Below are 22,633 nucleotides of genomic sequence, written 5' to 3'. Positions count from 1 at the left end.
ACTTAGTGAGGCCTTCTACAACTGTTACTGTGTTTCAAAATAAAGAATAAAAAGTAGGACTAGAAGGAGTATCTCAGAGGTAGAATGCCCCTGAGTTACCAACTCCAATTCCACAAAATAAAGAAAAATCTACTAAGGAAATCGGTAAATTTCTAAGCACATATAACCTACCTAAATTGAACCAAGAGGACATAGAAAACCTAAACCAACCAATAGCAAGCAAATAAATAAAAACAGCAATAAAAATTCTGTCATCAAAAAAAAGCCCAGACCCTGACAAGTTTCTAGCTGAATTCTACAAAACCTTTAGTGAACAACTAATCCCAATACTTCACAACTTGTTCCAGGAAATCGAAAGAGATGAAATTCTCCCAAACTTCTTCTATGAGGCCAGTATCACATTAATACCAAAACCAAACAAATATACCTCAAGAAAATAAAGTTATAGACCAATATCTTTGATGAACATAGATGTAAAAATTCTAAACAAAATACTAGCTATTCGTATTTAAAACCATATCAAGAGAATTGTACACCAGGACCAAGTTGGTTTCATCCCAGAAAAGCAAGGCTGGTTCAACATATGCAAATCAATACATGTTATTCACCATATAAATAGAACTGAGAACAAAAACTGCATGATCATATTAATAGATAAAATGTTAATTTACATTAACATTCATGTTAAACATACTGCAGAAAATTGGAATAGAAGGAACGGAACATATTTCAACATCATTAAGGCAATATACAATAAACCCAAAGCCAACATCATATTGAATGGGGAAAAACTGCAAGAATTTCCTCTAAATTCAGGAACAAGACATGGAACCCACTATCACCACTCCTTTTCAATACAGTACTGGAGACTCTTGCCACAGTAATAAGACAAACAAAGAATATCAAAGGAATTCAAATAGGAAAAGAGGAATTAAAATTATCTTTGTTTGCAGATAACAGAATCCTTATCTACAAGACCCAAAGAACTCAACCAAAAGACTCCTGGAGTTGATTAACCAACTCAGCAAAGTTGCAGGAAAATCAACCTAAAGAAATCAGGTTTTTTTTTGTTTTTATTTTTGTTTTTTGCGGGTCTGGGGATGGAACCCAGGGGCATTCGACCTCCAAGCTACACTCCCTGCCCTATTTTTTATTCTTTATTTTGAAACTGGATCTCAATAATTTGCAAAGGCCTCACTAAGAAGCTGAGACTGTCCGCGAACCACGATCCTCCGGTCTCAGCCTCCCGAATGCTGGGATTACAAGTGTGCGCCACCAAGCCCAGCTAGGCAACTGATTTTTGACAAAAGGGCCAAACTCATGTGCTGGAGAAAAGACAGCCTTTTCCACAAATGGTGCTGGGAGAACTGGTTATCCATTTATAGAAAGATGGAACTAAATCCTTACCTCTCACCATGCACAGCAATCAACTCGAGATGGATCAAAGACTTAGAAATTAGACCAGAGACTGTGAAGTTATTAGAGGAGGTCATAAGCTCAACACTCCAACATATAGAGAGGCACAGGCAGTAACTTTCTCAACAAGACCTCCAAAGCACAGGAAATTAAAACAAGAATTAACAAGTGGGATGGCATCAAACTAAAACATTTCTTCTCATCAAAGAAAACCATCAAGAACCTAAAGAAAAAGCCCACAGAATGGGAGATCTTTACCAGCCACCACTCTGTTAGAGGGCTAATATGCAGAATATACAAAGAGCTCAAAAGACTCTACACTAGCAAAATAAATAATCCAATCAAGAAATGAGCAAATGAATTGAATAGACACTTCACAAAAGAGATAAAAATGGCCTGTACATTAAAAAAACGTTCAACATCATTAGCCATTAGGGAGATGCAAATCAAAACTATACTGAGATTCCATCTAACCCCAATCAGACTGGCAAGCTTAAAGAAGTCAAATAACAACAAATGCTGGCAAGGATGTGGAGAAAGAGGAACTCTTTTACACTGTTGATGGGAGTACAAACTAGTTCAGAAGCTACAAGTATCAGTGTGGAGTTTCTGTAGAAAACTGGGAATGGATTAACCATATGATCTGGCTATACCACTCCTGGGTATCTTTTCAAAGGTGATGAAATCAGAACTACAGTAACATATGCATACCCATGTTCACTGCAGCACAATTCATAATAGCCAAAATATGGAACCAACCTACGACTCCATCAACAGATGAATGGATTGCAAAATTATGGGAAACACACAATGAAATTCTACTCAGCAATAAAGAAAAACAAAATCGTGTCATTTGCAAGAAGATGAAAAGATCTGGAGAACATTAATGTTAAGTGAGATCAGACAAGCACAGAAAGAGAAGGGACATGTGCTTTCTCTAATATGCCCAAATTAGGGAGTATTAGGGATACCAAAGGGACTCCAGATAAGGGAAGGAAAGCCTCAGCAAAGCTAGAAAGGAAGGGTAAGAAAGGAAGAAGGCTGAGGTTAATTAACTGAAGCACTACATGTGAATATGTGTATAAGTGTGAATATAGCAAGGTCATCCTAGACACTCATTGTTGGGAGGGGGTAAAGGAAGAGTGGGGGGAGGACACCAAGTACTGTGTGATTGTATGCCATTTTCAATATGACTCACATAAAAATAAAACAAACAACAAAATAACTATTAAAAAAATTTTTTAAACCTGCTCAGTAAAAAAATGGAAACATTCAGATCCACCAGTCAATAGGAACAGCAGCAACAGCACAAAATGTAAACTGTTACATCAAAGAAAGGTTCTGAATGCAAAAGAACACAGTTCATGCTTATGTACTGCAGTGTGCACATTTTATGAAGAGGATAAAAATGTTTTAATTTATTTGAAATATTTAAACAAACATTATTTAGACAAGGGCTTCCCTTCAACTTTTTTCTGTCTACTAAAAATAGAACAAAGAAAAGCAAAAAATATAGAAAAAAAGATAAGAAATGCCAGACATTTCTGGATTCCTAGGGCTAGAAAAAGTATATACATACATCTAAAAAATCTATTTTTTTTTTTTTTTTGGTGGTGGTAGTGGTACTGAAGATTGAATATAGGAGAACTATACCTCTGAGCTACAACTCCAGCCAGATCTTTTATTTTTTTGTTTTTGAAACAGTTTGCTCAGAATTGCTGAGGCTATCCTCAAACCTGTGATCCTATTTCATCCTACCAAGTACTAGAATTACAGGTGTGTAGCACCACACCCAGCTTTACATCTAAAATATCTTAAAGTTCAGAAGTTTTATTTCATTAAGCAACATTCTAGAAAAACCCAATTTTTTTGTGTGTATCAGAGATTGAACTCCTGGGCATTCTACCTCTAAGTTACACTCCCAATCCTATTTTATTTGGAAACAGAGTTTCACTAGTTGCTAAAAGCCTAGGATTACAGGCTTGCAACACTACATTGGCAAAGCTCAGTTTTTTGTTTTTTTTTTTAAATGCTATAGTCCTTCAATTATGAAAACAAACACAATGGGATAGGAACTCTGATTAGTAGGATAACAGGTGAATGTATTACTGGATTTTGTCATATTCTCTTAAACCAAACTATTCAGAAAACTGATATACCAGGGCAGGAGTTAGTGAACAGTTTCTGTATAAGACCAGAGATTAATATTTTAGGCTTTATGGGCCATATATACATTTGTCTCTGTACCAACTCTGCCATTAGTGTGAAAACTGCTCCATACACAACTCAATGGGTACAACTATATTCCAGTACTTTCATTTTTTATTTTACTTTTTTTTTTGGTACTAGAGATTGAACCCATAGGCATTCTACCCAAGCTACACCCCGCTTCTATTTTTATTTTGAAATAGGGTCTTACTAAGTTGAAGGAGGACAAGTTGCTGGGGCTGGCCACAAACCTACAGTTCTCCTATCTCAGCCTCCAATTACTTGGATTACAAGCCTATGTTATCACGCCTGGCTTCAAACAACTTTCTTTACAGAAACAGAAAAATTTGGATTTGGCCTTTAGGGTTTTATTTGCAGACATCTATACTATGGAAAAGAACAGAACTTCCTATAGTTTTTGTTATTAGAATAAGAGCAGTGTGATATTTTACCTTCATAAAGATGGCAATTTTCAGATAAATTACTGGTTTTGGCGAGCTTTCTCATATTTTCAGGTAGGTCCTCAAGCTTTCTCTTCAAGATAGTTTTGCTTCTCATATCTTCGCTGTCTGACTCCCCACCCACATTTTTTTTCCTACACTGAATTAAATTAATCAATTCTTTGAATCTGTCCTTCTCATAATCCAAAGAATGAGATGACTTCTGCTTTTCTGCTGTAACATTTTCACCCCTTGAGTTATTTCGTTTTCCAAATTTCATTTTTGTGCCATTCATTTCTTCTTCTTCATAATCTGAAAGTGGGCTAAACTGCTGAAGCTTTCTATTTGCTTCAAATAATTCTTTTAATTTGTAAATAGATAACTGATACATTTCAGGCCGAAAAATATAGGTATGCAAACAATTATCAATATGAGATTTATTTCTTGGTGCTGAGTATAAGAATTTTTTATCATCTAATCGTGAATCATACGAAAACATGATAAACTCTCGTTTACCTGAACCAAAACCTCGCTTAAAAAATTCATTTACATACTTTTCAACAACAGAATGATAGTTTATAGTGTTTATATTTTTGAACTCTTTTCGACACTGAATCAAAGAAAACTGTAAAAATTGAGTTATTTTTAATACATCTGGCATGCTCTCATGCCTCTCTGGTGGTGCTGTATTGGTAGAACCTTTTTGTGCTGTAAAAGAAAACAAAAAAGGAAACCATGTTAGCAATCAAGAAACTAATCAAATACAGATTTCTATACTGCAAATTATAACATTTATACATTAATGTTGAATCAAATATAGAAGAACTTTTTTTTTTTTTAAGTCCAGGAGCATAAAATGTACTAATAAAAAAACTAAAACAAGCCAAGCTTGGTGGCTCATATTTGTAATCCCAGTACTCAGGAAGATAAGACAGGCAGATCGCAGGTTGGAAGCCAACCTCAGAAATGTAAAAGAAGTTCTTGGCAACTTTGTGAGACCCTGTTTCCAAATAAAAAATTAAAATTAAAACAGGACTGAGCTGTAGCTTGAAGGTAGAATACCCTGGGTTCCATCCCAGTACTGTACGTACACACACACACACACACACCTAAAACAAATGAAAAAGCAGAATACATTTTTAAAAGAAAAAACCACCCACTCATTGAAGATATTTCCTAATATCCTTAGGCAATTCAAATGGTGGCAATCAAAATATAAAAAGAAACAGGGAAATAAAGAGTGCAAACTGAGTCCAGGCAAGTTCCTGCAAATGATAAGCCCAATGTCAATCCTTGCTCTCGTAAAGTAGAACTCTAACTTCACATCAACTCTTTCCTACAAACAGATATGCAGGCAGTCGCCACAATTGAGAAATTCATCCTTTTAACAGTTTGTTATAAGCTAAGAACAGTTTGTTCTTAGAAAAAGTACATAAGCACTTTTCTCTAACATGTCAAACATTTTTGTTAGGCCATTATGAATAACCTAATACTTAATTGAAATTTCAATGTAAAAATGAACTAAGAAAAATCATATAAAACCTTTAAGCTGGGAGTGGTGGCACACTCTTGTAATCCCAGTACTTGGTAGGCTAAGACAGGAGGATCACAGGTTCGCACCCAGCCTCAGCTACTTAGTGAGGCCCTCTGCAACTTGGTGAGACCCTGTTTCAAAATAAAGAATAAAAAATAGGGGGCCAGGTGTCGTGTGACATGCTTGTAATCATAGTACTTAGGAGACTGAGACAAGAGGATCATGCAAGTTCAAAGCTAGTCTCAGCTACTTAGTGAGACTCTCAGCAATTTAGTGGTACCCTATTTCCAAATAAAATCTAAAATATAGGTCTGGAAGTATAGCCCAAAGGTAGAAGGCCCCTTGGTTCCAACCCAGCACCAAAAAAAAAAAAAAAAAAAGGGTTGGCATTGTAGCTCAGAGGTAGAATGCCCCTGGATTCAATCCCCAGTACACAATAAATAAATAAATAAATAAACAAACAAACGAACGAACAAACTCTCAAAAGCTAAGCTGTAGCACTTTAACAATTACAATCAAACGTTATTATTAAATGCACAGATAACTATGAAACTGATTTGGTTTTCAAGAAATCAATGCAAATGTTTTATGTTGATAATACCTACTTCCAATATTTCCCAAAACATAAGATATAAAAGAAAAAACGCTTATTGAGTTATCTGAAATTTTTCAATAAAATGTAGGTATGTATAAATAAGCAGATTTAGAAATTCAAAGAACTTACAAGTAGCTATGCCTCTAGGTTCTTGAAATAGAAACAAAGCATGTAGGAGTCGAGACTTGACAGTATGGTGTTCTAAAAACCAAAAGCCAAATTCATTAGCAATGTGATTTAAATAAGATTTTTTAAATTGTAAAAAGTAAACAGACCACCTACCATATGGAGAAACCATCTGATAAGGAGAGAGAAGAAAAAGGTATCCTCGGTCTCCCAAAGGTTTAACAAGAACCTGCATTTTCAGGAGAGGGAAGAAGTTATTTATAACTTTTGATTATTTGATTAATTGCATTTTTAGTTGTGAAAGAAAAAAAGCTTTTAATCATCTTTTTATAAAAAAAAAAACTAGAAAATAGGGCTGGGCATGTAGATCGAAGGTTCCATCCCCACTACCACAATAAAAAAAAAAAAAAAAAAAAAACGCTAGTAATTTAAATTCTTTCCTTCTCAGCACTATAAAAACAAAATCTATTCCAACTGTGCTCATTAACAGAATTCCAAAAAGTTAAAACTTGTCACAATGAGAAAGCATCACTGAATTAACTCCCCCAGTTAACTGAACCCAACTTGTTAATTTTTCTCTGAAGCTAAAATACAAAGACCAGCTGGGCGTGGTGTCGCACACTTGTAATCCCAGCATTTGGGAGGCTGAGACCAGAGGATTGTGGTTCGCGGACAGCCTCAGCTACTTAGTGAGGCCCTCTGCAACTCAGTGAGACCCAGTTTCAAAATAAAGAATAAAAAATAGGGCACGAGGTGTAGCTCGGAGGTCAAATGACCTTGGGTTTCATCCCCAGACACGCAAAAAAATAAAAATAAAAATAATTTTAAAATAAGGTAAAATACAAGGACCAGCTAAGGACTTCTAAAATGTTCCTCAGTGGAACTGGACTCCCCTTCTCCTTGGCCGAGCTCTGCCCTTGCTTTTGAAGCTGAGCATTTGGATGGAAGGTGTCGTCTACCCCGTCTGGCCTTAGGCCTTCTCAGCACAGCCCCGTGCCAGGATCCCATTCTCAATACTGACCAGTTCAGTGTTTTATTCAAGGGACTTGAGTCCTAGGGTAGCCAGAATCCTCTGTGGCCACACCTGGAGATTGCCAAGGAGGAAAGGAGGATGAAGAGGCAGAGGCTGGCAGGCCACACCATGGAGGTGGTCAGGGTGTGGCCACCAGTGCTTGGGAAGGGATAGCTGTGGATCGGGAGTCGACTCCCGCCCACCTACCCTGGCCCCAGCTGCAGCCTTGGAAACCCCGCCTTCTGTCCAGCCGTGCTACCACCTGGGGCTGGTGGCTTTGGCAGAACTGGCAGTTTAAAGCACAAAACTACTGCAGGGAAGATGCTGAGTTGCTGGAACTTTCTCATGACACACAGTGTGGTGGAGACACCGGCAAGCGACTACTATGATATCAGGGCAGATGTTTCTTTGCCCCTGCACCCACCCTGGGGGCATCCCCTGATGGAGTCTGGGCTGGGCGCAGGCACAGTCCCTCTCTGCAGACTCTGCCTGCCTGGTATGCTTGTGTGGCCAGGACCCACCGCACAGAAGCAGCACATCCTTTCCCACCATGTGGCCCAAACCTGTGGCATCTGTCTCTTTGCCATCTCAAACAGGAAACTTTTTGCTTGCTGCTTTCTTTGTTGGGCACAGCCTCCTCCTGGTCAATGCCAGTGCCACCTCTCCCACCCACCGCAGGCCTTCCTGAGCCTGGCCCTCTCCCAGCTCCCAGATCTTCTCTGCCCTCGGAGTATAAGAGCAAATTCTGCAGTGAAAGTTCTGTTTCTTTTTTGACATCTTTTTTCCATCCTAATAGCCCAACCCTCTCCATCCCCAGCACTCAGCCAGTCCTCCGACCCTACCATGCTTCAGCCCAGCCCTTTAAACCAGTGTCCCTCGGGCCTTGCCAGGAAGTAGGAAGTACAGACTGCTCGATGAAGAGTCCTTTGTCAGAGAAGACCCCTGTGGGGAATCGAGCCACACCCTGCCCACCAGCTTTGCCTAGCCACCACTGCCTGCCCGGGCTCCAGCATTCCCAGCTATTGGCTAGCACAAGGTGTGTATGTGTGTGTGTGTATTTTTTTTTCTGTACCTCTGCTGTTAACTGTATATAGTGTATAAAAGCTATTTAAGCCTCATGCTGTACATTTCTGTTCCTAGATTGGGTGTGTGCATGTGTGTGTTATAAGAAGTTGTCATAAATAAAACCTCAATGACCCTTCCAAAAAATAAATAAATAAATAAAATGTTCCTCAGTAAGTCAAAGACATGTTATTAATTGCCAAGGCAGTGTGATGGATGTTGGATATAAAACATACCTTGAAATACTGCCTTTGGCTGAGCATGGTGGTGCATGCTTGTAATTCTAGTACTTGGGAGGCTGAGACAGGAGGATCTCAGATTCTTGGCCAGTCTCAGGAACTTAGTGAGGCCCTTGGAACATAGTAAGACCCTATTTAAAAAATAAAAAATGACACGGGGTGTAGCTCAGACATATAATGTCCCTATCCTTGGGTTCAATCTCCAGTACTACAGAAAAAAACTAAAGACTTGACAGCACCAACAAAAAAGCAATCTACGCAAAACAGATATTACAATTTTCTGATAAACTTTTTACTGTTCAAACTTTCAATACTCACCAAGAACAAAAATCAATATCCTCTTCCTATCCAATACAAACTTCTATCTAAAATTTTACTTCCTGAATTCAGAAATTAAGTATTCTTTTTGAAGGGTTGGAGGAAGTACTGAGGATTAAATCCAAGGTCTCTACACCATTTTTATTATTCTGAGACAGTCTCAGAAAATAGTTGCACAGACTTGTGATCCTCCTGCCTTAGCCTCCCACATTGCTGGGATTATAGGCATGAGCCAGCATGCCTGGTACACAGATTCTGATCTAGTACTATAGTTAGGCTGTGAAAAGAAAACAAGAAATATAAATACAAACATAAAAGTATATTTGCATGGAGAGAGGGAAGGAGGGATCACTCTAAGACACCTAGCCCAAATGTTTCTAGCCAGTAGTTAAAAAATTAGTTAAGTGTTTTATATTCTGTATACAGGTTTATATAAAATTTATCCCATCTACAAAGTAGTGACTGATTAAGCCTAAATTTACACATACAATGAAATTCTACATCATTAAAAGTGAAGTTACAGGCTCTGAGGACCACTGATAAAAATATCTATTTGATTACCTAGAAAGTGGGGCTTACCAAAGTGATGAATTAAAAAGTTAGTTGTTTAATAAATAATACAAGTTTTAAGTAAAACTTGTATTAAATGTAAGTCTGCAAAAAAAATTTATCTTTCTTTACTTAAAACATGACCTCATTTATTTAATGTTAAACCTTAAGCCGGGCATGGTGGCACATGATTGTAATCCCAGCATTTGGGAGGCTAAATCAGGAAGAGGATCGCTAAAGGCCTCAGCTACTTAGTGAGGCCCTTTGCAACTCAGTGAGACCCTGTTTCAAAATAAAGAATAAAAAATAGGGCTGGGAGTATAGCTCAGAGGTAACATGCCCCTGGGTTCCATCTCCAGTACAGAAAGAAAGAAAGAAAGAAAGAAAAGAAAAGAAACCTTTTCATGTTAAAAGAAGCAAAACTCAGCTGGGCGTGGTGGCACATGCTTGTAATTCCTGCGCTTGGGAGGCAGAGACAGGAGGATGGAGCAAGTTTGAAGCCAGCCTTGCTGGCTTAAGAGACCCTGTTTCCAAATAAAATTTTAAAAATAAATAAATAAAATAGGTCTGGAAGTGTAGCCCGGAGGTAGAAGGGTTCCATCCCCAGTACCACCAAAAAAAAAAAAAAAAAAAAAAAAAAGAAGCAGCAGCAGCAAATCTGCAGATTCAATGCCAGCCTCATCAACTTAGCAAGACTTTGTTACCAAATAAAAATAAAAATTAACCAGGTATGGTGGCACACACTTGTAATCTCAGTACTTGGGAGGGGCTGAGAAAGGAGGATCACAGGTTCACAGCCAGCCACAGTTGTTCTCAGCAACTTAGTGAGATCATTCGCAGCTTAGTGAAACCCTATTTCAAAAAAGTAAAGTAGGACTGGAGGTATAGCTCAGAAGTAGAATGCCCTTGGGTTCCATCCCCAGTAGCACAAAAACAAAAACAAAAAAAATCGGAGGATGTAGCTCAGAGGTAGAATGACCCTGGATTAAATCTCCAACAAAATAAAAATTAAAAAACAGAATGCCTCTGAGTTCAATTTTCAGTACCACCAAAAGAGAAAGAAGGAATCTTCGGCTAACCCATGATGCTGGCAGCATGTATTCATTTTTTCATTCACCTTCCAACCCATTACAACCTGATGTCTGACTCAACTTCTCTGTCCTCTATTAAACTGAACCTTATCTACTAAACATACCTTCTATCAATCTCTTTTGTCACTATTACCTTTCTCATCTAATCTACCTTCCCCTCTATAATCATCTCCCTCTTTCAATTTATTCTCTAAAGTAAAATAGGTAAAATTTCAAAACACAGATCTGATTGTTACCTATATACTCAAGGCCTCATCCCGCTCCCTTTTAAATCCTTCAGAAGGCCAGGTACAGTGGCACACACCTGTAATCCCAGCAACCTGGGAGGCGGAGAAAGAAGGATCCTAAATTAGAGACCATCCTTGGCAAATTAGTGAGACCTGTCAGAAAGAAAGAGAGAAAGAAAGAAAGAAAGAAAGAAAGAGAAAAAGAGAAAGAAAAGAAAGAAAGAAGAGCGGGGCTAGGTTTACTGGTAGAGAGTCCTTGGGATAAATTCCCAGTTCCTCAAATTCCCAAATATTCAAATTCTGCCTGAATGACACTGCATGAATTAACTTCCTACTACTTACCCTAACTACTCTAGTGCTCTCTTCAACCTCACCAAATTTCTCATTCTTTTGGATCTTCAAATATGTTGTCTCTACTGGAACAAACTACACCTACTTAACTTTATTCATCTTTACTAATCTTGCATAAGAAACTAATATTCGCTGGGCATGGTGGCGCACGCTTGTAATCCCCGCACTTGGGAGGCGGAGACAGGAGGATCGCGCAGGTTAGAAGCCAGCCTTGCTGGTTTAAGATACCCTGTTTCCAAATAAAAATATAAAACTAGGTCTGGAATGTAGCCCGGAGGTAGAAGGGCTTCCAGGAACCCAAGTACCACCAAAAAAAAAAAGGAAAGAAAGAAAGAAAAGAAAAGGAAAAGAAAAGAATATTCAATAAATATTTGCTGATGATCACATTCATAATCACTAAGTATAATGAAGATATTTCATGCGGAAGACTGTTCTGTAAGTCTAGTGTCATGGCCAAAAATAAGAGTAACACAATTCACCATAGCCAAATCATAAGCCAGCCTAGGTTTCCATCAACACACAAACAAATTACAGAATTATGGGATATACACAATGGAATTCTAATCCCCAATAAGGAACAAAACTACATTTTTGTAGTTTTGGTAAAATGGGTAAACCTGGAGAATATTATATTAAGTGAGATTCACTAGGCCATAGAAAGAGTCAATAAATAAATAAATTAAATTAAAAAGAAAGTGAAAGGTCATATGTTTTCTCTTTTTGTGGAAGCTAAGGAGTAACTGGGACACAAGAAGGATTATAGATAAAAGAGAAACCTGAGTGGAGCCATGCAGAGGACCTAGAGGGTGGTGGTAAGGGGAGGGAGGGAGAATTAATGAAGAAAACACTTCCACTGATATCTATATATGTGAAACTGAGGCAGAAGCCTAAGATGGCACTGCCCAGCCTCTGCCAACTGGGGCCTAATATGGTGTCTTCAAGGGAATCAGGCTCAGGAAAAAAAAACCTGAAAACTAACCTGAGCTTCTACTCTACCCCTGCTTGTTACCAATCCAATCAAAACCTGCCCCATGGCCCCCGGGGCTATATAATCTGTATGCTGACCCATTCCAGGCTCAGACTTCAGATGCTAGTCCTCTGAGTCTTGCTAGCAGGAATAAAGAAACTCTCCTTCTCAACCTGGTCTGTGGGCCATTTTTATCTCTTCAGGATGAACCTCTGAATCTCCTGCATCAAATAATAACGCCAATCTCAACATCATAAATGAGGACGGGGAGGGAGTGAGGAGGGAGCGGGGAAAGCTCACCCAGTGCTGTGGGCATGTACAGCCCTATCACTCTGAACTTCATTATGATGTGAGACTACAATGCACCCACGAAAGAATATTAGAAAAAAAAAAACCTCAGCCATAGTAAAACACTGTTAACTAAGTGGAAGCAACAAAGAGACTTTTTGGTACTTTCAGAGGCAAAAATAGATTAAAATATTATTGTGATCACTTACTAATATATTTTAAAGTATTTCAAAACCTTTCACTCACAAGTTTTTCTTTCTCTAGTTTTTGCTGTAAACTCTCCATGTTATTTCCAATTCTTGTCTTTTCTACGACTTCATAAAGGCTGCAATACATTCCATTCTTCAAAACTGACAATAGAAAAAAATACATGGTAACTATCCAAATCAAGTCTGCTTCTTATACCTTTAGTAAAATTAAATTACTTAAGCCGGGCGTGGTAGTGCACGCTTATAATCCCCGCACTTGGGAGGCTGAGACAGGAGGATCGCACAGGTTCAAAGCCAGCCTCAGTTACTGAATGAGGCTCTCAGCAACTTGTTTCCAAATAAAGTATAAAATAGGTCTGGCAGTATAGCCCGGAGGTAGAAAGCCTCTGAGTTCCACCCCCCAGTACCACCAAAAAAAAAAAAAAAAAAAAATTAAATTACTTTACCTTCATTTGGACCTAAGTATGTTTCCTTATAAAACAGTGCCGGAGGAATTTTCTGTTTCAGATGATCAATACTCATAACTGTTTCAACATCTAACTTTTCAGGACTGAAAGTAAAAAAAAAAAAAAAAAAAAACTTGTTTGCCTTATCTTACCTATAATTTTAACTCTAACAATGTTCTATTTCTCCCCCCAACACACACACACATCACACATGAATAAAAATAGAAAAGTATATACATTAATAGCTTGCCCTATCCCTTTTTTCTTTCTTTTTTTTTTTTTTGAAACAGGGTCTCACAGAGTTGCAAAGGCCCTCGCTAAGCACCTGGGGCTGTCAGCAAAACTGCAATCCTCCAGTCTCCATCTCCCTAACACTGGGATTACAAGAGAACGCCACCATGCCCAACCTCCTAGTGTGCATGCGTGTGCATGTTACTGATTGAAACCAGGAGTGTTCTACCCCTGAGCTACATCTCCAGCTCTTTTTATTCTTTATTTTGGAAAAAGGTTCTTCCTAGGTTGCTGAGGATCTCCCTAAGTGCTGAGAGGCTGGCCTTGAACCTGTAATTCTCCTGTCTCAGCCTTCCCAAGTATTAATATGACAGGTATGTGTCACCATATCCAGCTGAATGTTAACTTTCTGACTTTATTAAATCAACCTTTTATAAAACAAACCAACATTTGTGTTGAAGTTATCCCAGCCCATTTTTAAAAAGTTAAAGGATTAGCAAGCACCAATTGCTATTTTTTTTATAATATAACATACTTACAGCTTAATAGGCAAAAAAGCACGAGTGGCTGACCTCAAAGAAATATAACACAGAAGTTTTCCTTTATTTAAAAGCTGTCCTTTCCACAAAGTGTAGTTAAATTTTTCTAAATAAAAAGAATAATGACACAACTTAGTCTCTTAACAACCAAAGACACAGATGCAAATTTACTAAAAAGAAATTAAGACAAAATTCCTATAAACAAGGTTTAAGTAAAAAACAAACATAAAAGCGACATTTCCATTTATTAAAAAAAAGAGTTCAAGTATTAAGATTTTAGTCTCTAGTATCTTTTCCCCTAAAAAGAAAAATCATTCCAGTCTCAACAAATTAATTTGTATAAATGTTCTCATCAGACAGCTGAGTAACAAAGACAATACAATCACTGCTCTACTTCCCCCAAAGGACAAATTAAATCTAGTTACTATAGAAATGCCAACAGTGTTTATTGTTCAGTATTCATTATGAAGAATACCTAAAAAGCTGAGTGTGGTGGCACATGCTTGTAATCCCAGCACTTGGGAGGCTGAGACAAGAGGATCTCAGGTTCACAGCCAACCTCAGCTATTTAGTGAGGCCCTCCACAACCTAGTGAGATTCTATTTCAAAATTAAAAAATAAAAAATAGAGCTGGGGGTAGAGCTCAAAGGTAGAATGCCCCGAGTTCAATCCCCAGTACCACAAAAAAATAATTAATTAATTAAAATACCTAAAAGTTAATGCCAATATTGCTTTTAATCTTCTCTATCTCTTCTAAACCCTAAACCCCTGATGAATATATGCCCTTTACATAAGTTAAAGCCTTTTTTTTTTTTTTTTTTTTTTGCAATACTAGGGATGGAGCCCAGGGGCTTTCTACCTCCGAGCTACAGCCCTTAGCCCTATTTTTTATTCTTTATTTTGAAACAGAGTTTTACTGGGTTACAAAGGGCCTCACTAAGTAGTAGCTGAGGCTGTCCACAAACCACAATCCTCCTGTTTTGGCCTCCCAAATGCTGGGATTGCAAGCAGGCCACCAAGCCCAGCTTCCTGTGGTCTATTAGAAGCAGAAGCTTCAAGTGCTGATGCTATAACAGAGCTGTACTCACTTTTTCACACTCTGCAGATTTTCATTATAAAATAAAGCACTAGATAATCTTTTACTGTATATATTCTTTCAATTTAAAAAATAAAGAAATACAAGAATCTTACCTATGTTTCTATCTGCAGTAAAGCTGTTAGATCTACAAATAAATTAAAAAAAATTACTGATTGATAACAACTTGAAAGTAGCATTTAGGACCTTATTGACTTTTTTTTTTTTTTTTTTTTTTGTCAAACTATATGCTAGACAAGAGCTCTACCACTGAGCTACTTGCCCAGCCCAGGAAACACTGTTTTTTAATAGCATACTGCACAAAAGAATGAAATCCTTCCTCTGATTTAGCAAGAAAAAAAATGAATTACTTATTACAAAATAACATTGGCCATATTACATTTACTCCTTTTTGTATGTGTGTAATAATGGGGATGGAACGCAGAGGCTTTCTACCTCCAGGCTATACTCCCAGACCTATTTTATATTTTATTTGGAAACAGAGTCTCACTAAATTGCTAAAAGCCTCACTAAGTAGCTGAGGCTGGCTTTGAACATGTGCAATCCTCCTGTCTCAGCCTCCCAATTACTGGGATTATAAGTGTGCACCACCACGCCCGGCATTTTTTATCTTTTAATGGTACTGGGGACTGAACCCACTCTACCACTACATCATACCCCTAGCCCTTTATATGTTTTCATTTTGAAACAAGGTCTTATAAGTTACTGAGTGCTAGCCTCAAATCTGTGATCTCCCTGTATTAGTCTCCCAAATAGTGAAATGACAGGCCTGGTGATATCTGTCCAAATTTAAGGGAATTGTCTTTTTTTCCAAAAACATCCATTAATTGAGAATAGTCCATTAAGTTTTCTTGGCAAATACTTATCACAGTGAGTACATAGAAAAACTGCCTCAAAAGCCAGGCTTTGTGATGCACGCTTCTAATCCCAGGATTTGGGAGGCTGAGATAGGAGGATCATAGTTCGCGGCCAGCCTCAGCTACTGAGTGAGGCCCTTTGTAACTCAGTGAGACCCTGTTTCAAAAAAAAGAATTAAAAATAGGGCAGGGCTAGGGGTGTAGCTCAGAGGTAGAACGCACCTGGGTTCCATCCCAGTACCACAATGGAAAAAAAAAGCCGTAAAGCTGTGTGTGCCAGCCCTGGTCTGTAATCTTAGTACTTTGGGTGGCTAAGACAAGAGGATTGCAGGTTTGTGACCAGTGTGAATAACTTAGCAAGACTCTATTTCAATATAAAAGATAAAAGCCAGACATAGTGGCACAGGTTTATAATCCTAGTACTTGGGAGTACAAAAGGATCACAGGTTTAAGGATAGCTTCAGTAAGTAGTGAGACTCTCATCAACCTAGTGAAACTCTGTTTCAAAAAAAAATAGGGCTGAAGTATAGCTTGGAGGTAAGAATGCCTCTGGGTTCAATCCCCAGTACCACAAAAAACTAAGCACCCAAGGATTCAATCCCAGTACCAAAAGACAAGAACCCAGCCTCAACACCTATACACACATACATACATCAGAAATACGTATATAAAGTATGTGCAAATATGTATATTTAAATATATTATTTCGCCGGGCGTGCTGGCACATGCTTGTAATCCCAAGATTTGGGAGGCTGAGACCAGAGGATGGTGGTTCCCAGACAGCTTCAGCTACTTAGTGAGGCCCTCCGCAACTTAGTGAGACCCTGTTTCAAAGTAAGAATAAAAAATAGGGCTGGGGGTGTAGCTCGGAGATAGAATGCCCCTGGGTTCCATTCCCAGACCCGCAAAAATACATAGAAGAATAAACATAACAAAGTCCCTGCTTGCAAAGAACTTACAATCTAATAAGAAAATAGACAATAACCAAAAAAGATTCAGTTTACCAGGTGATGATGTTTAAGTGCTATAGATGAAAAATGAATGATATATAGGGCACAAGGTTCTTTTTTTTTTTTTTTGATACTGGGTCTGGATAAATTGCCCAGACTAACGTGCCTCAGCTTCACTAGTGGGATTACAGACATGTGCCATCACATCCTAATGATATGTGGCTTTTTAAAACAGCTATGTTCCTAAATCAATAGACATATGTGATTTAAATATGTATAGGAGAGCTGGGCATGGTGGCACACGCTTGTAATCCCAGGGCTTGGGAGGCTGAGACAGGAGAATTACACAGGTTCAAAGCCGGCCTCAGCTACTTAGTGAGGCTCTCAGCAACGTAGTGAGACTCTGTTTCCAAATAAAATATAAAATAGGTTTGGGAATATAGCCCGGAGAGAGAAAAGTCCCTGGGTTCCACCCCCAGTACCACATAAATAAATAAATAAATAATAAATAAATATATATACATACACACACATATTCATATATATGAACTCAAAATGAAAATAAACAGAAATGTGACCATTTCACCTATATCTCCATAAGTTTATGTATTCCATCTGGTTAAAGACATCTTCTGAAATCATCTCATGGAGGGAAAAGGGACAAACTGCTTTATATTTGGCCACCTTATTATCAGTAATACTCAACACTGGCTGAAAATCAGAATTACCCAGAGGCTCCCCACTAAATAAATATTTGACTCTATTGGTTTTAAGTAGAGTTGGAACTTTTTTGTAAAATCTCCTTATTTTCAGAAGAGCTAATACAAAAAGTTTTACTTTTAAACACTGCCATTTTGAGTCGGGCATGGTGGCACACACTTATAATCCCAGTACTTGGGAGGCTGAGACAGGAGAATGTCAGGTTTACAGCCAGCCCCAGCAACTTGTGAAATTGGGCTAGGGGTGTAGCTCAAAGGAAGAATGCCCGTGGGATCAATCCATAGCACCACAAAAGTATATAGATAAACACATACTGACATTTAAGGCAGGTGTGGTGATATACACCTATAACACTGGTATTTAAGTATTTAGGAGGCTGAGATAGGAGGATCACAGGTTTTTAGTCAGTCTCAGAAATTTAGCAAGTCAGGCCGGGCGTGGTGGCGCACGCTTGTAATCCCCGCGCTTGGGAGGCAGAGACAGGAGGATCGCGCAGGTTCGAAGCCAGCCGTGCGCGCTGGCTTAGGAGACCCTGTTTCCAAAATGAAAATGGAAAAAATAGGTCTGGGAGTGTAGCCCAGAGGTAGAAGGGCTTCCAGGAACCCCAGTACCACCAAAAAAAAAAAAAAGAAAGAAATTTAGCAAGTCCTCAGTAACTTAAGAAGTACCTGGAGGGGGAAACTAGGGGCATTCTACCTTCAAGCTACTCCCCTGAACCTACTTTTTTTTTTTTTTTTTTTTTTGGTGGGATTGCTGGAAACCCTTCTACCTATTTTATATTTTTATTTGGAAACAGGGTCTCTTAAACCAGCAAGGCTAGCTTCGAAACTGCGCAATCCCCCTGTCTCTGCCTCCCAAGCACTGGGAATACAAGCGAGCACCACCACGCCCAGCTACTTTTTATTCTTTGATAAAAGCTCTCATTAAGTTGCTGAGTGCCTGTCAAATTACTGAGGCTAGTCGCAAACCTGTGATCCTACCTCAGCCTCCCAAGTACTGGTAATCCATGCTAATGGAACTCTAAGGCAAGCAGGAGTAGCAACTATGGTATCAGACAAGTTAGACTTCAAACCCAAACTTATTAAAGGAAACAAAGAAGGTCATATTTACTGGTAAAAGGAACAATCCAGCAAGAGGAAATAACATTTCAACATTTATGCCCCATACTTGCATGCAGTTACTATCATAAAACAAATTTTTTGTGACATGAAATCACACATAAATCCCAATACAGTAACACTGGGAGACTTCAACTCCCCTCTCACACCATTAGACCGATCTTCCAAACAAAAGATCAGTAAAGATGCCTCAGACCTAAAGAACAGCATTAATCAAATGAACCTATTGGACACATACAGAATATTTCACCCAACTACAGCGGAGTTTACATTTTTCTCAGCTGCTCACAGAACCTTCTCCAAAATAGATCACATCCTAAGACACAAAATGAGCACTAGCAAACTAAAAAAAATGTGACATACTTCCCTGTATCTTTTCAGACCATAATGGAATGAAATTAGAAATCAACTATAAGAAGACCCAGAGAAACATAAACATGTGGAGACTGAACACCACACTTCTGAATGAAGAATGGGTCAGAGAAGACGAAAGAGGTGAAATCAAGAAATTTCTAGAAACAAACAAAAATAAAGATACAACATATCAAAACCTCTGGGACACTTTGAAGGCAGTATTAAGAGGGAAATTTATAGCAGTAAGTGCTCATATAAGAAAAACAAAATATCTTCAAATAAATAACCTAACGACACACCTCAAAGCTCTTGAAAAGCAGGAACAATCTAACCCCAAAGCCTGTAGAAGTCAGGAAATTATTAAAATCAGAGCAGAAATTAGAGAATAAAAAAAAAAAAATACAGAATATCAACAAAACCAAAAGCTGGTTTCTCAAAAACAATTAACAAGATAGAAAACCACTAGCCAACCTAACTAAAAAAAAAAAGAGAACAACCCAAATTACCAAGAGATGAAAAAGGAGACATTACTACTGACAGTGTAGAAATCCTGACGATTACCAGAAACTACTTTGAAAAACTATACTCCAACAAAATGGAAAATCTGGAGGATTTGACAACTTTCTAGATAAATACAACCTTCCTAAATGGAGTCAAGAAGATATAGAAAATTTAAACCAACCAATAGCAATCAAAGAGATTGAAACAGCAATAAAGAGCTTATCATTAAAGAAAAGCCCAGGACCAGATGGTTTCCCAAGTGAATTCTATAAAACCTTTATAGAAGAGCTAACCCCAATACTCCTCAAACTATTTCGTGAAATAGAAAAAACAGGGACTCTCCCAAATACATTCTATGAAGCCAACATCACACTAATACCAAAACCGAATAAAGACAGTTCAAGGAAGGAAAACTACAGGCCTATATCTTTGAACTTGGATACAAACTATTAAACAAAATACTAGCAACACGCATCCAAAATGACATAAAGAAAATCACACACTATGACCAGATAGGGCCAGAGATGCAAGGCTGGTTCAACATACAAAAATCAATCCATGTAATTCATCATATAAACAGACTTAAGACAAAAATAACATGATCATTTCAATAGATGCTGAAAAAGCATTTGATAAAATCCAACATCCATTTATGATAAAAAACACTACAGAGAACTGGAATAGAAGAAACATATCACAATATCATAAAGGCAATCTACTATAAACCCACTGCTACCATCGTATTAAATGGAGAAAAACTTCAAGAATTCCCCTAAAAACAGGAACAAGACAAGGATGTCCACTATCACCACTTCTCTTCAATATAGTACTAGAGACTCTAGCCAGAGCAATAAGGCAAGAAAAGAAAATCAAAGGAGTACAAATAAGAAAAGAAGTACTCAAACTTTCATATATAGAAAACCCAACAAAATCAACAAAAAGGCTTATAGAACTGATCAACAAATTCAGCAAAGTGTCTGGATACAAAATCAATCTCAAAATATCAGAAGCTTTTCTGTACACCAACCATAAATACACTGAAAAAAGAAATTAAAAAACACTTTCTTTCAGGATTTCCCACAAAAAAATAAAATACTTGGGAATAAACTTAACCAAGGAGGTAAAAGACCTCTACAAAGAAAATTATAAAACATTAAAAAAAGAAACTGAAGATCATAGAAGATGAAAAGATCTTCCATGTTCATGGATTGGCAGAATAAATATCATTAAAATGGCCGTACTTCCAAAAGTGTTCTACAGATTTAACGTAATGCCCATCAAATCACCAAGATTATTCCTCACTGACATAGAAAAATCAGTCCTTATATTTATTTGGAACAACAAAAAACCCAGATTAGCCAAAGTAATTCTCAGCAACAAAAATCATGCAGGAGGAATCACAATGCCTGATTTTACACTACAAAGCCCCTGTAATAAAAACAGCATGGTACTGGCACAAAAACAGATACATAGATCAATGGAACAGAATAGAAGACCCAGAAACAAGTCCACACATTTTCAGCCAATTGATTTCAAAGGGGCCAAAAACATACACTGGAGAAAAGAGCCTGTTCAACAAATGGTGTTGGCAAAACATGTTAACCATATGCAGAAAATTGGAAATTAATCCCACTTTCTCACCCTGCACAAGAGTCAATTCAAGATGGATCAAAGACTTGGAAATTAGACCAGAGACCTTGAGGCTCCTTGAAGAGGGCATAGGTCCAACACTGCAACACATAGGCACAGATAAACACTTTCTCAACAAGACCCCAAAAGCACAACAAATTAAAAGGCGAATCAATACGTGGGATTGCATGAAACTGAAGAGCTTCTGTTCTCAAAGGAAACTGTCAAGAACCTCAATCGAGAGCCAACAGAATGGGAGAAGATTTTTGCCACCTACCCCTCCTATAGAGGACTAATATCCAGAATATATAGAGAACTCAAGAAACTCAACACTAAAAAAACAAATCATCCAATAACAAAATGGGCAAGTGAACTAAATAGACATTTCATGAAAGAAGAAATTCAAATGGCCAATAAATGCATGAAAAAATGCTCAACATCATTGGCAATCAGAGAGATGCAAATCAAAACTACCCTGAGGCTTCCTTCGCCTAACTCCAACTAGAATGGCCATCATTCAAAACACAAACAACAACAGATGCTGGCGAGGATGTGGAGAAGTGGGAACTCAGACATTGATGGTGGGATTGCAAATTAGTGCAACCATTTTGGAAAACAGTACTGAGAATCCTCAGAAGAATGGGAACAAATCTACCATTTGATCTAGCAATACCACTTCTGGGTATCTACCCAAAAGAAAGGAAACCAATGCATGTGTATCTATGTTCACAGCTGCACAATTCACCATAGCCAAATTATGGAACCAGCCAAGTGTCCATCAACAGATGAATGGATTACAAAACTGTGGGATATGTACACAATGGAATTTCACTCAGCCATACAAAAACCACAATTACATAATTTTCAGGGAAATGGATGGAACTGGAAGACATTATGCTAAGCGAGATTAGTCAGTCAAAAAAAAAATAAGAAATTGGATGCTTTCCTTAATATATGAAAGCTAAAGAGAAATGGGTCATTGGAACTCTAGATGAAAAAGGAAATCCTATAGAGGAGCAAACAAGACAACCTAAATGAGAGGACGCGAGGGAGGAGAAGGAAATTCTCTAAAGGACACAATATACTTAAACATAGCAAAGTCAACCACTAAGCCAAGCATGGGAAGGAGGGATGGGGAGGGAATGGGGTGGGAATTGGGTAGAGGGTAAATGGGTGATGTGTACATATATGTCCACATAAGTTTTTTACCCTATTATGATGTATAAATACAATATACCAATAAAAAAATTTAAAAAAAAATTAAAATAAGGCTAGGGATGTAGCTCAGAAGTAAAATACTGTCACCACAAAAATAAATAAAAGTCATTTACTCAACTATACAAACCTTTAATATTAAAAAAGGCTTAATCAGTTATATTTCCAAAATCAAAGGATCCTTTTCTTTGTATATATTATTCATTCATTTATTTTCATGGTACTGGGGCTTGAACCCTTTATAATAATTTTTTTGTTCTGAAACAAGACTCCACTATGTTGCTGATAGTCTAGCTAAGTTGTTGAGGCTGGGACTGGTCTCAAATCTATGATCCTCCTATATCA

General features: G+C 37.8%; 1 protein-coding gene across 5 annotated transcripts in view; it reads right to left on the bottom strand.

The window, feature by feature from the left end:
- The window catches only part of TASOR (transcription activation suppressor), a gene marked incomplete at both ends in the record, with an annotated part of 66,720 nt that overhangs the window by 21,062 nt on the left and 23,025 nt on the right, over positions 1-22,633 (bottom strand). For all 5 annotated transcript variants that reach the window (XM_080715835.1, XM_080715838.1, XM_080715839.1 and 2 more), the window contains 7 exons: positions 4,077-4,772; positions 6,323-6,394; positions 6,476-6,548; positions 12,670-12,773; positions 13,079-13,182; positions 13,849-13,954; positions 15,040-15,071. In XM_080715835.1, coding sequence (XP_080571961.1) covers positions 4,077-4,772; positions 6,323-6,394; positions 6,476-6,548; positions 12,670-12,773; positions 13,079-13,182; positions 13,849-13,954; positions 15,040-15,071 — 1,187 coding nt within the window. The remainder of the gene's footprint in view (positions 1-4,076; positions 4,773-6,322; positions 6,395-6,475; positions 6,549-12,669; positions 12,774-13,078; positions 13,183-13,848; positions 13,955-15,039; positions 15,072-22,633) is intronic.

Source organism: Muscardinus avellanarius (genome assembly GCF_963383645.1).
Source record: "Muscardinus avellanarius genome assembly, chromosome: 18".
Taxonomy (NCBI): Eukaryota; Metazoa; Chordata; class Mammalia; order Rodentia; family Gliridae; genus Muscardinus; species Muscardinus avellanarius.
Note: the sequence above shows the minus strand (reverse complement) of the source record. Positions and strands in the feature narration are given on the sequence as shown.